At 33.9% G+C, this 12,679-nt stretch overlaps 1 protein-coding gene and 2 long non-coding RNA genes across 4 annotated transcripts; all 3 read right to left on the bottom strand.

Moving 5' to 3' along the window:
- Positions 1–318: 318 nt before the first annotated feature.
- LOC143196030 (uncharacterized) lies at positions 319–675 on the bottom strand. The gene is made up of 2 exons (XR_013005648.1): positions 535–675; positions 319–473 (listed from the first exon to the last, which is right to left on the bottom strand). It is a non-coding gene; the product is annotated as an uncharacterized LOC143196030 (long non-coding RNA).
- Positions 676–777: 102 nt separating this feature from the next.
- On the bottom strand, positions 778–1,357 carry LOC143196029 (uncharacterized). 2 transcript variants are annotated; one of them, XR_013005647.1, is made up of 3 exons: positions 1,228–1,357; positions 1,061–1,158; positions 778–1,003 (listed from the first exon to the last, which is right to left on the bottom strand). It is a non-coding gene; the product is annotated as an uncharacterized LOC143196029 (long non-coding RNA). The 2 variants fall into 2 exon arrangements; XR_013005646.1 differs by lacking the exon at positions 1,228–1,357 and having other exon boundaries at positions 1,061–1,200.
- A 482-nt stretch (positions 1,358–1,839) lies between these two features.
- LOC143196026 (uncharacterized) lies at positions 1,840–6,417 on the bottom strand. Its single transcript, XM_076403607.1, has 3 exons — positions 6,280–6,417; positions 4,980–5,101; positions 1,840–4,835 (listed from the first exon to the last, which is right to left on the bottom strand). The coding sequence occupies exons 1-3, from the start codon at positions 6,367–6,369 to the stop codon at positions 1,883–1,885; spliced, it is 3,165 nt and encodes a 1,054-aa protein (XP_076259722.1). The 5' UTR covers positions 6,370–6,417; the 3' UTR covers positions 1,840–1,882.
- Positions 6,418–12,679: the final 6,262 nt, after the last annotated feature.

The raw sequence follows: 12,679 nt of genomic DNA, 5'->3' as shown, positions 1-12,679 counted from the left end.
TAATAATACATATAAGTATATAAAATCCTCATAAAAAACACAAAAAATTAAAATATTTATATTTTACTTGCAGGAATCTTATTATCATGTCTGAAATAATATTTAACTTTGATTTCTATTTTGCAAATGGTAATTACAAAAAGCCGTGTCAAAATTATGACTTGTTTTTCTTATTTTTCATTGAAGGGAATTGCATTTATTGAAACTCTCCATAGTACAAAATTTGTGAAATAATATGGAAAAAGTATTTCACAACTGGTGAGAGAAAAGATGTTTAATAATAATCTCATAAAATAATTATTAAACAACATGAAAATATTAAGTTTGCCAACTAATTTTATTTAAATTATAGAACAATGAAAACATTTTAATATATGACGAACATATCAACATGTAAAAATAACCACCCATTAAACGCACTATACTCAACAATCGCTTTTTAGCTTCATTCTAAAAAGAACCATATCTTCGACCTAAGATATAAAGTAAAACTCATTAAACACAGTAGTTTTAGAGAAAAGAGTCAATACCTACGTCCTTCTTTAGACAGCAGATATATCACTAGTTTCAAGGTGTTACTCCTTCATTTTTTCCAAGATATGTGTCAAATATGACTATGACTCTTCCATCCAAATCATCTTGCACTTGTCAGCTTTTATTTTTTCATACTTAGCCATTGTTTCTGAAATAATTTAAACTCAGTTAACAAATATTTCATCTTCAAAATAATAATAAAATATATACAAAATACATCATGCAGTAAATACAAATTCATACCAATTTATATAATTTCTGTCCTTCTCATTGACTGATGACTCCATTTATACATTTTGTGCCACCAAATAATTACATTATATTCTTAATTAAAGGTTTTATTATGTCTACCTCAGTGAAATTTCCACATATATATTTTTTTCTCTTGGGACTGGATATATCTTCTGGTGATTTTGGATCATTTTATAATCGTTACAGAATTGTAAATGTTTGAAATCTCTTCACGAATCTATAAATAGAATACTAAATCTGTATAAACATAAAGAGTTTTATGTTATATTCTCACCACAAAACTTCAAACGTGTTTAATTTTAATATTATTCGTATTTTCTTCCTTATTATAACTTTATCTATTACGTTACCGCCATACAATAATTTGATACTCTTAAAAAAAACGATTAGGCGGTACATATTTTAGCAATAAACATTGCTTTTTAGGAAAAGAACACATACCTTTTTTCTATCCACATACCGTCTAAAAATGATTCACAAGACATTTTATTTTTGCATGCCATTCTGAAAAATACTGTTATAAACAAAAGAATACAGGTTTCTGAACCAAAGAAGGAAAACCGTCAAATGACTTTTGGAGACCGAAACTTTCCGAGAAGAACCGAACGTGTCACGAAATGATTTAGGTCACCGAGAACGGAAAAATTTTCGTTAAATCCATGCCGAATCGTTGTGCAGGTAGGTATAAGCGCAGATCCCGAGCGTTGGCTTCGTTCAACTGTACTCGCTATAAGATGTAATTCATTTTTTTTAAATAAAAGTAAATTATTTACAGGATATAATGATGGTTACAGAATGAATGTACTGTTATCGATTTCAGCTATTACCAGTACTGAAGTTTGGCGTTTAACAATTATTGCAATGCAACAGAAGCTGAAAATAAAATTAGAATACATTCATTTCATGAAGAAATTGTTATTGATGAATTTAAATTTTGATTCGGTTAGGTTAAAATTGGTAATGAAAATCTGGAGTACCGATAATAACAAATCATCTGTGAAGTATTGAGAGAAAGAAAAATTGAAAAGAAAGGAAAAGAATGAAAACGATTAATTAATATTAAAGTTCCTTTAATTTTAGTTTTGTTATTTTAATATTACGATAATTCTGGATATTTTAAAGTGAATAGTGAATGGTGTAGTATATTTTGAATTGTTACATTTAAACTCTTGACGTCCTCAATTATATGCGGATATATTTTGTTCTCTTCCTTCTGAACTCTTCTCCATTCTAGATGTATATTTTTTATTTCTTCATTTAAGCTATCGTTCATATACTGCAACTTTTTATCCACGCTGCCTTCCATTATTTCCAGTCTATTTTGAACTTCCGCTTTAACTAATTTAGCATTTTCCAGGGTGGCATTCCATTGCTGTATGATGTTTTTATTCAAATACATTAGTGTTTGGTTGGTGTCTCTTTGGACATATTGAGTTGCTTCAATTTGTTTTTGCATATCAGCTCGAATTAATTTTGCTTCTGATTTAATTAATTCCAGGACTTGTCCGATTTCTTTCTTTTGTTGTGTTATATTGCCGTTTAAATGTTCTGACATTTTATTTGCGTTCAATGTACAATCCTTCATTAATTTTTCAGTATTTGCTTTATGGTCTTTTAAATCATCTTTAATATAGGAAATATTTTGTTTTGTTTCACTATCTTGTTCACTTAGAGTATCATTTAAATTTAGCAGCACTGCATCAGTGTTTCTTTGAAAATTTTCCACAATCTTAATTTTTTCCCTAATTTCATTTAGATGTTCTTTTAATTGAGCTATAGTTAGTATAATATCTTGTTGAGCATCATTATTGTGTTGACTTATGTTTGTATATAAATACTGTAATTGCTGGTTTATGTTTCTTTGGAAGTCTCCAATAAATTTCACTTGTTTTTCAATACTAAGTTTATGTTCATCGATATCTGCTTTAATTTTCGAAATAATGCTATGTATTTCATTGCTTTTCTGATTTACAGTATCATTTAAATTTAGCAGTAGTTGATTAGCATTTGTTTGATAGTCCTCAACAAGCTTCAGTTTATTTTCAGTGTCAGCTCGATTTGCCTTAGATTCAGACTTAATCAATAAAATATCCTGCTTTAGATTGTTATTTTGTTGATTCAGAGTGACACTTAAATTATGTTGTACTTGTTCAGAATCATTTTGATAGTCATTGATTAAATTATTTAGTTTTTCGATATGAGACTTGCGATCTATGGTTTCGACTTGAATTAATGAATGCAATTCATTGTACTGGTGACTTATCGTTTTATTCAAAATTTGTAATAATTCGTCAATTTTTCTTTCATTATTTTGGAATGCATTCATTTGGCTTTCGATATTAATTTTGTATTTCCTTGACTCGGCTTTAATTAGTGAAATATTTTGTTCTATTTCATTATTATGCTGATTTACGTTCCAATTCATAAATTGTAACTTCTGATCTCTATTTCTTTGGTAACTTTCCATTAATTGTATTTGTTTATCGATATCAGTTTTGCATTGTTTAGATTCTAATTTAATTGTTGAGATATCCTGTTGTATTTTATCATTTTGCTGCGTTGTGATATTATTTAAATGCTCTAATGTTTCGGCAGAGTTTGTTTGGTTACTCTCAATTATTCTTAGTCTCCCTTCTATATCAACTTGACATTCCTCCGTCCTAGCCTTTATTAGTAAAATATCCTGGTGTATATTATTCCTTTGCTGACTTATATTGGCATTCAAATATTGTAATGCTTCATTTGTATTTTTTTGATAGATTTCAAATAATTTAATTTGTTTTTGATGATCTGATTGGCGTTCCTTTAATATTATATTTATTAGTGATATATCCTGATGAGCTTTATTTCCTTGTTGATTAATTTTTGTAGTTAAATTAGCAAAATTTTGGCCTACATTTCTTTTGTGGTCCTCAATTAATTTGGATTGTTTTTCATTATAATTTTTATGTTCCATTAACTCGGTTTTAATTAGTGATATATCTTTTTGTAGTTCTTTTTTCAACTGACTTACGTTGTTATTTAAGACCTGTAATTTCTGATCTGTCATTTTTTGATAGCTCTCAATTAATTTCACTTGTTTATCCATATCAGTCTTATGTTTCTTTGATTCAGCATTAATTAGTAAAATATTTTGTTGCATATCGCTCTTTTGCTGGCTTACATTAGCATTCAGTAAATTCAGTTTTTGTTCGGTGCTTTTCTTATAGTTTTCTATTGACTTCATTAAGTTATCGAAATTTGTTTTACATTGTTGAGATGCGGTATGTAGTTCTTCCTTTAATTGTTTTATGCTGATTTCTATTAACCTTTTCAGTCCTATAATTTCTTTTTCTTGCTGGGTTTTTACGTTCTTGATTATAGACGAGAATTCTGACCTGTCTTTGTTTTGTATGGACATCAGTTGTCCAAGAGTCTTATCAATTTTTGTAAAATCGCTACTGCTACTTTCAATTTTTTGTTGTAAAATTTCAGTACTTGTTAGGACTTTAAAATTCAGTTTTCTATTGATCCATCTAAGATATGGCAATATATTTAAAAAATTAAAATGTTTTGGGCACTTAAACAAACATATTGGATTGAAGCTTATTAAACCAATAAGTTTATTATTAAACATAACTAAGCTTCCAAATAACGTCGAAAATTCACTATCCGTGATTTGACTCACACAGCCTTCCTGACTTGTTGCAAGTCCATTAGATCCAAAATGATGGAGACAAGTGTCAGTATCTAGAATCCGCATTGTGCATAATCTTACATCATCACTTTTCTTAGATATTAATTTAGGCCATTTGATGATGTTCACATGTAAGTCATGTAGTGCAGACATATCTGTGTTTAGTGAAATAGCTTGAATTGTGGAACTAAATGTCACTGGATTGGGCAATATTATTATTGCAATATTGTTAAGATATTTGTTGCTTGTTTTAACAAAGTCTTCGTGCATAATTATTTGTTTGGATTTTTGTGTAATCCCCTTTTTATTGTTTAAATTTTTGTTCATTGTAGGAACATATGAGAACCCCAAATAAACTGTCACTTCTTTTGACCTACAAAAAATATATTAATTTGTAACCTATATATAGTATTATAAATTTTGTAATATATAAATTTTTGTCTGATGTTTTATGCTTATTTATTTTCATATACAATCTACGTATAAACTGATTAACAATTAGCTGATTAGTTCTTACTTTTCTACACAACTTGCAATAGTTATCACATGCTTATTGCTGATTATTGCACCACTGCATATAAGGTACACCTGGATAAATGCTTGAAATGGATATTTTTCTTGTTTTATTTCTACACATGCCTACAAATGTTGTTAGGTATTAATAATAAAATATTATTGTTGATATTGTGTTATGCATACTAATATTTTCAATACGTTTTCAGAATGGAAATTAAAAAATGTATTTGTTGTTGGAAACATTATTGTACCTATTTTACAGTATAATTTGTTTGTTTTCCGGTATTTTTAACAGGGGGAAAATATCTGTTTTTATATAAAAATATACGAATAATTATAGATGTTTAGTAAAATGCGTTTCTACTAAATTTCTTTTGAAAATTTGACGATATGTTGTTTGTTGATGAACTTTTATAGTTTCGTTTACGTGGCTTGTCTTTACAGCTTATACGAGCATTTAAAAAAACAAATCAACTTTGAAATTATGGTTTTAAGGAATAAATTGATTTAACATATTAGCAATTTCATTATGAACAACATAAGAATTTCGTTATTAATATAGCTATTTCTTTAAAAAATATAAAATTAAGATAATGTATTTTGTAATTGCTTGCATGATGCTGTTACCATAAAATAAATACGGTCTATTTAATATCAAATTGTTTGAGATATTTAGGTTCAAAATTCATTCAGTTTTTTGTATTGCAAATGATGTTACGTTCATGTTTTACATCCGAAAAAAAAATCTCAGAATATCATTAATCTCTCATATTTATTATTAATTTAAATTTGTTTATTATCTAAAATGTTTAAATATTTACATATTAAATATGCATAGCCATTTGTTTTAGTTGGCTGGTTTTATAAATCTATTAATTTGAATGAATTTTTGAATTAATTTGAATTAATGAATACGTTGACAAACTGTGGAAGCGTATTTTCCGAGTGCTTCGGATGCAATGTTTCAATTCAATTCGGCGTTTCCAGTTCGGCGGTGAAATTCAGAAATTATTTTAAATAAAAAATATATTTTAAGATTAATTTAAAACTACAAAGCCTTGTTTTTTCATCCAATTATTAAACTTCTAAGCAAGCCATTACTACAATAATTAATAAAAATTATCCAGATAGGAGACGAGTTATATTAAATTAAACCCCTAAATATAATTTATCTTTGAGATACTTTGTATAAATAGAAAATGTATGTTAAATTTACAATTTAAAATATAAGAAAGTCTATATTTTTATATTTTTACTACATAAGCTACATCCATTATTATTAACTGTAAAAATATACATACCTGAATTAAAAGAGTTAATGTTAAACTACTAAATAATATGATTATAATAAGGTTACCGGTCATGTTTTTACTCATTGACGTGTAAACCATAGAGTGAAGGCGAATTCACTGATAAGATTTATTTATGTTATTGCTACTAGCCAATAAAGTAATTCACAAGAATTAAGAGCAATAATGAGGTTATCGCATATATTGTTGAACATAAATTGTATTTCATAACTTAAAGAATAATAATTCTAATGATTAAACCCCGTTTAATTAATTAAGTGGGATTAAGAGCATAAGAGTATATATGTCAAATTATAACAGATAGTATTTATGTCAGACGTAGGAATGGAAACCATGAAAAATAAAATTGTCTTTATCGAATACTGTGACATACGTAGAACCCAGGTTTCTTGGTTTGTCTTGATCTCCCACCAAGGTGTTTCCGGTTTGTCGTACCGGTGGGGCTTGAGTGCTCCTATTATCAGGTGTGCTATGACGACGGTGGCATAGTCACTGGCAGAGTCTCCCTTGTCGGACAAGACAATGGGTAGGGGCAAGGCGAAATGGAACACGACAATGGGCGGATCGGGCTCAGAGCTTGGAAAGCGATCTAGGGAGGAGGGCCCAAATAAACTCTCTATGGGTAGACCAGCACCCACAGCCGTGGTAGGCAACTGGTCTAAGGACCCGAAAAAACCTCAAGAATATCAAAGATGAATAGAAAGCAAGGTGGAAATGTTCTCCAGGTGGGTCCGCAAACGCTGGAACCCCACTCCGGCGTAACATCTATGATGACGCCGGGCTGCCTCGAGAAATACGGAGGGGGCAATTTTGGTCGGCACGACAGTAGCACCGGAGGTCTCAATCCACTGTCTCTTTAGAGCTAGTGAAGAAAAGAAAGAGGTTTGGTTTGGTTTGGTTTGCTTTGGTCAGAGGTTTGGTTTGGTTTGGTTTGGTTTGGTTTGCTTTGGTCAGAGGTATGGTTTGGTTTGCTTTGGTCAGAGGTTTGGTTTGGTTTGGTTTGCTTTGGTCAGAGGTTTGGTTTGGTTTGGTTTGGTTTACTTTGGTCAGAGGTTTGGTTTGGTTTACTTTGGTCAGAGGTTTGGTTTGGTTTGATTTGGTTTGCTTTGGTCAGAGGTTTGATTTGGTTTGGTTTGGTTTGCTTTGGTCAGAGGTTTGGTTTGGTTTGGTTTGGTATGCTTTGGTCAGAGGTTTGGTTTGGTTTGGTTTGGTTTGGTTTGCTTTGGTCGGAGGTTTGGTTTGGTTTGGTTTGGTTTGGTTTGCTTTGGTCGGAGGTTTGGTTTGGTTTGGTTTGGTTTGGTTTGCTTTGGTCGGAGGTTTGGTTTGGTTTGGTTTGGTTTGGTTTGGTTTGGTTTGGTTTGGTTTGGTTTGGTTTGGTTTGGTTTGGTTTGGTTTGGTTTGGTTTGGTTTGGTTTGGTTTGGTTTGGTTTGGTTTGGTTTGGTTTGGTTTGGTTTGGTTTGGTTTGGTTTGGTTTGGTTTGGTTTGGTTTGGTTTGGTTTGGTTTGGTTTGGTTTGGTTTGGTTTGGTTTGGTTTGGTTTGGTTTGGTTTGGTTTGGTTTGGTTTGGTTTGGTTTGGTTTGGTTTGGTTTGGTTTGGTTTGGTTTGGTTTGGTTTGGTTTGGTTTGGTTTGGTTTGGTTTGGTTTGGTTTGGTTTGGTTTGGTTTGGTTTGGTTTGGTTTGGTTTGGTTTGGTTTGGTTTGGTTTGGTTTGGTTTGGTTTGGTTTGGTTTGGTTTGGTTTGGTTTGGTTTGGTTTGGTTTGGTTTGGTTTGGTTTGGTTTGGTTTGGTTTGGTTTGGTTTGGTTTGGTTTGGTTTGGTTTGGTTTGGTTTGGTTTGGTTTGGTTTGGTTTGGTTTGGTTTGGTTTGGTTTGGTTTGGTTTGGTTTGGTTTGGTTTGGTTTGGTTTGGTTTGGTTTGGTTTGGTTTGGTTTGGTTTGGTTTGGTTTGGTTTGGTTTGGTTTGGTTTGGTTTGGTTTGGTTTGGTTTGGTTTGGTTTGGTTTGGTTTGGTTTGGTTTGGTTTGGTTTGGTTTGGTTTGGTTTGGTTTGGTTTGGTTTGGTTTGGTTTGGTTTGGTTTGGTTTGGTTTGGTTTGGTTTGGTTTGGTTTGGTTTGGTTTGGTTTGGTTTGGTTTGGTTTGGTTTGGTTTGGTTTGGTTTGGTTTGGTTTGGTTTGGTTTGGTTTGGTTTGGTTTGGTTTGGTTTGGTTTGGTTTGGTTTGGTTTGGTTTGGTTTGGTTTGGTTTGGTTTGGTTTGGTTTGGTTTGGTTTGGTTTGGTTTGGTTTGGTTTGGTTTGGTTTGGTTTGGTTTGGTTTGGTTTGGTTTGGTTTGGTTTGGTTTGGTTTGGTTTGGTTTGGTTTGGTTTGGTTTGGTTTGGTTTGGTTTGGTTTGGTTTGGTTTGGTTTGGTTTGGTTTGGTTTGGTTTGGTTTGGTTTGGTTTGGTTTGGTTTGGTTTGGTTTGGTTTGGTTTGGTTTGGTTTGGTTTGGTTTGGTTTGGTTTGGTTTGGTTTGGTTTGGTTTGGTTTGGTTTGGTTTGGTTTGGTTTGGTTTGGTTTGGTTTGGTTTGGTTTGGTTTGGTTTGGTTTGGTTTGGTTTGGTTTGGTTTGGTTTGGTTTGGTTTGGTTTGGTTTGGTTTGGTTTGGTTTGGTTTGGTTTGGTTTGGTTTGGTTTGGTTTGGTTTGGTTTGGTTTGGTTTGGTTTGGTTTGGTTTGGTTTGGTTTGGTTTGGTTTGGTTTGGTTTGGTTTGGTTTGGTTTGGTTTGGTTTGGTTTGGTTTGGTTTGGTTTGGTTTGGTTTGGTTTGGTTTGGTTTGGTTTGGTTTGGTTTGGTTTGGTTTGGTTTGGTTTGGTTTGGTTTGGTTTGGTTTGGTTTGGTTTGGTTTGGTTTGGTTTGGTTTGGTTTGGTTTGGTTTGGTTTGGTTTGGTTTGGTTTGGTTTGGTTTGGTTTGGTTTGGTTTGGTTTGGTTTGGTTTGGTTTGGTTTGGTTTGGTTTGGTTTGGTTTGGTTTGGTTTGGTTTGGTTTGGTTTGGTTTGGTTTGGTTTGGTTTGGTTTGGTTTGGTTTGGTTTGGTTTGGTTTGGTTTGGTTTGGTTTGGTTTGGTTTGGTTTGGTTTGGTTTGGTTTGGTTTGGTTTGGTTTGGTTTGGTTTGGTTTGGTTTGGTTTGGTTTGGTTTGGTTTGGTTTGGTTTGGTTTGGTTTGGTTTGGTTTGGTTTGGTTTGGTTTGGTTTGGTTTGGTTTGGTTTGGTTTGGTTTGGTTTGGTTTGGTTTGGTTTGGTTTGGTTTGGTTTGGTTTGGTTTGGTTTGGTTTGGTTTGGTTTGGTTTGGTTTGGTTTGGTTTGGTTTGGTTTGGTTTGGTTTGGTTTGGTTTGGTTTGGTTTGGTTTGGTTTGGTTTGGTTTGGTTTGGTTTGGTTTGGTTTGGTTTGGTTTGGTTTGGTTTGGTTTGGTTTGGTTTGGTTTGGTTTGGTTTGGTTTGGTTTGGTTTGGTTTGGTTTGGTTTGGTTTGGTTTGGTTTGGTTTGGTTTGGTTTGGTTTGGTTTGGTTTGGTTTGGTTTGGTTTGGTTTGGTTTGGTTTGGTTTGGTTTGGTTTGGTTTGGTTTGGTTTGGTTTGGTTTGGTTTGGTTTGGTTTGGTTTGGTTTGGTTTGGTTTGGTTTGGTTTGGTTTGGTTTGGTTTGGTTTGGTTTGGTTTGGTTTGGTTTGGTTTGGTTTGGTTTGGTTTGGTTTGGTTTGGTTTGGTTTGGTTTGGTTTGGTTTGGTTTGGTTTGGTTTGGTTTGGTTTGGTTTGGTTTGGTTTGGTTTGGTTTGGTTTGGTTTGGTTTGGTTTGGTTTGGTTTGGTTTGGTTTGGTTTGGTTTGGTTTGGTTTGGTTTGGTTTGGTTTGGTTTGGTTTGGTTTGGTTTGGTTTGGTTTGGTTTGGTTTGGTTTGGTTTGGTTTGGTTTGGTTTGGTTTGGTTTGGTTTGGTTTGGTTTGGTTTGGTTTGGTTTGGTTTGGTTTGGTTTGGTTTGGTTTGGTTTGGTTTGGTTTGGTTTGGTTTGGTTTGGTTTGGTTTGGTTTGGTTTGGTTTGGTTTGGTTTGGTTTGGTTTGGTTTGGTTTGGTTTGGTTTGGTTTGGTTTGGTTTGGTTTGGTTTGGTTTGGTTTGGTTTGGTTTGGTTTGGTTTGGTTTGGTTTGGTTTGGTTTGGTTTGGTTTGGTTTGGTTTGGTTTGGTTTGGTTTGGTTTGGTTTGGTTTGGTTTGGTTTGGTTTGGTTTGGTTTGGTTTGGTTTGGTTTGGTTTGGTTTGGTTTGGTTTGGTTTGGTTTGGTTTGGTTTGGTTTGGTTTGGTTTGGTTTGGTTTGGTTTGGTTTGGTTTGGTTTGGTTTGGTTTGGTTTGGTTTGGTTTGGTTTGGTTTGGTTTGGTTTGGTTTGGTTTGGTTTGGTTTGGTTTGGTTTGGTTTGGTTTGGTTTGGTTTGGTTTGGTTTGGTTTGGTTTGGTTTGGTTTGGTTTGGTTTGGTTTGGTTTGGTTTGGTTTGGTTTGGTTTGGTTTGGTTTGGTTTGGTTTGGTTTGGTTTGGTTTGGTTTGGTTTGGTTTGGTTTGGTTTGGTTTGGTTTGGTTTGGTTTGGTTTGGTTTGGTTTGGTTTGGTTTGGTTTGGTTTGGTTTGGTTTGGTTTGGTTTGGTTTGGTTTGGTTTGGTTTGGTTTGGTTTGGTTTGGTTTGGTTTGGTTTGGTTTGGTTTGGTTTGGTTTGGTTTGGTTTGGTTTGGTTTGGTTTGGTTTGGTTTGGTTTGGTTTGGTTTGGTTTGGTTTGGTTTGGTTTGGTTTGGTTTGGTTTGGTTTGGTTTGGTTTGGTTTGGTTTGGTTTGGTTTGGTTTGGTTTGGTTTGGTTTGGTTTGGTTTGGTTTGGTTTGGTTTGGTTTGGTTTGGTTTGGTTTGGTTTGGTTTGGTTTGGTTTGGTTTGGTTTGGTTTGGTTTGGTTTGGTTTGGTTTGGTTTGGTTTGGTTTGGTTTGGTTTGGTTTGGTTTGGTTTGGTTTGGTTTGGTTTGGTTTGGTTTGGTTTGGTTTGGTTTGGTTTGGTTTGGTTTGGTTTGGTTTGGTTTGGTTTGGTTTGGTTTGGTTTGGTTTGGTTTGGTTTGGTTTGGTTTGGTTTGGTTTGGTTTGGTTTGGTTTGGTTTGGTTTGGTTTGGTTTGGTTTGGTTTGGTTTGGTTTGGTTTGGTTTGGTTTGGTTTGGTTTGGTTTGGTTTGGTTTGGTTTGGTTTGGTTTGGTTTGGTTTGGTTTGGTTTGGTTTGGTTTGGTTTGGTTTGGTTTGGTTTGGTTTGGTTTGGTTTGGTTTGGTTTGGTTTGGTTTGGTTTGGTTTGGTTTGGTTTGGTTTGGTTTGGTTTGGTTTGGTTTGGTTTGGTTTGGTTTGGTTTGGTTTGGTTTGGTTTGGTTTGGTTTGGTTTGGTTTGGTTTGGTTTGGTTTGGTTTGGTTTGGTTTGGTTTGGTTTGGTTTGGTTTGGTTTGGTTTGGTTTGGTTTGGTTTGGTTTGGTTTGGTTTGGTTTGGTTTGGTTTGGTTTGGTTTGGTTTGGTTTGGTTTGGTTTGGTTTGGTTTGGTTTGGTTTGGTTTGGTTTGGTTTGGTTTGGTTTGGTTTGGTTTGGTTTGGTTTGGTTTGGTTTGGTTTGGTTTGGTTTGGTTTGGTTTGGTTTGGTTTGGTTTGGTTTGGTTTGGTTTGGTTTGGTTTGGTTTGGTTTGGTTTGGTTTGGTTTGGTTTGGTTTGGTTTGGTTTGGTTTGGTTTGGTTTGGTTTGGTTTGGTTTGGTTTGGTTTGGTTTGGTTTGGTTTGGTTTGGTTTGGTTTGGTTTGGTTTGGTTTGGTTTGGTTTGGTTTGGTTTGGTTTGGTTTGGTTTGGTTTGGTTTGGTTTGGTTTGGTTTGGTTTGGTTTGGTTTGGTTTGGTTTGGTTTGGTTTGGTTTGGTTTGGTTTGGTTTGGTTTGGTTTGGTTTGGTTTGGTTTGGTTTGGTTTGGTTTGGTTTGGTTTGGTTTGGTTTGGTTTGGTTTGGTTTGGTTTGGTTTGGTTTGGTTTGGTTTGGTTTGGTTTGGTTTGGTTTGGTTTGGTTTGGTTTGGTTTGGTTTGGTTTGGTTTGGTTTGGTTTGGTTTGGTTTGGTTTGGTTTGGTTTGGTTTGGTTTGGTTTGGTTTGGTTTGGTTTGGTTTGGTTTGGTTTGGTTTGGTTTGGTTTGGTTTGGTTTGGTTTGGTTTGGTTTGGTTTGGTTTGGTTTGGTTTGGTTTGGTTTGGTTTGGTTTGGTTTGGTTTGGTTTGGTTTGGTTTGGTTTGGTTTGGTTTGGTTTGGTTTGGTTTGGTTTGGTTTGGTTTGGTTTGGTTTGGTTTGGTTTGGTTTGGTTTGGTTTGGTTTGGTTTGGTTTGGTTTGGTTTGGTTTGGTTTG

This window comes from Rhynchophorus ferrugineus, unplaced genomic scaffold (assembly GCF_030347505.1).
Source record: "Rhynchophorus ferrugineus isolate W39M unplaced genomic scaffold, kcgeb_rfMv2 rfM4, whole genome shotgun sequence".
Taxonomy (NCBI): domain Eukaryota; kingdom Metazoa; phylum Arthropoda; class Insecta; order Coleoptera; family Curculionidae; genus Rhynchophorus; species Rhynchophorus ferrugineus.
Note: the sequence above shows the minus strand (reverse complement) of the source record. Positions and strands in the feature narration are given on the sequence as shown.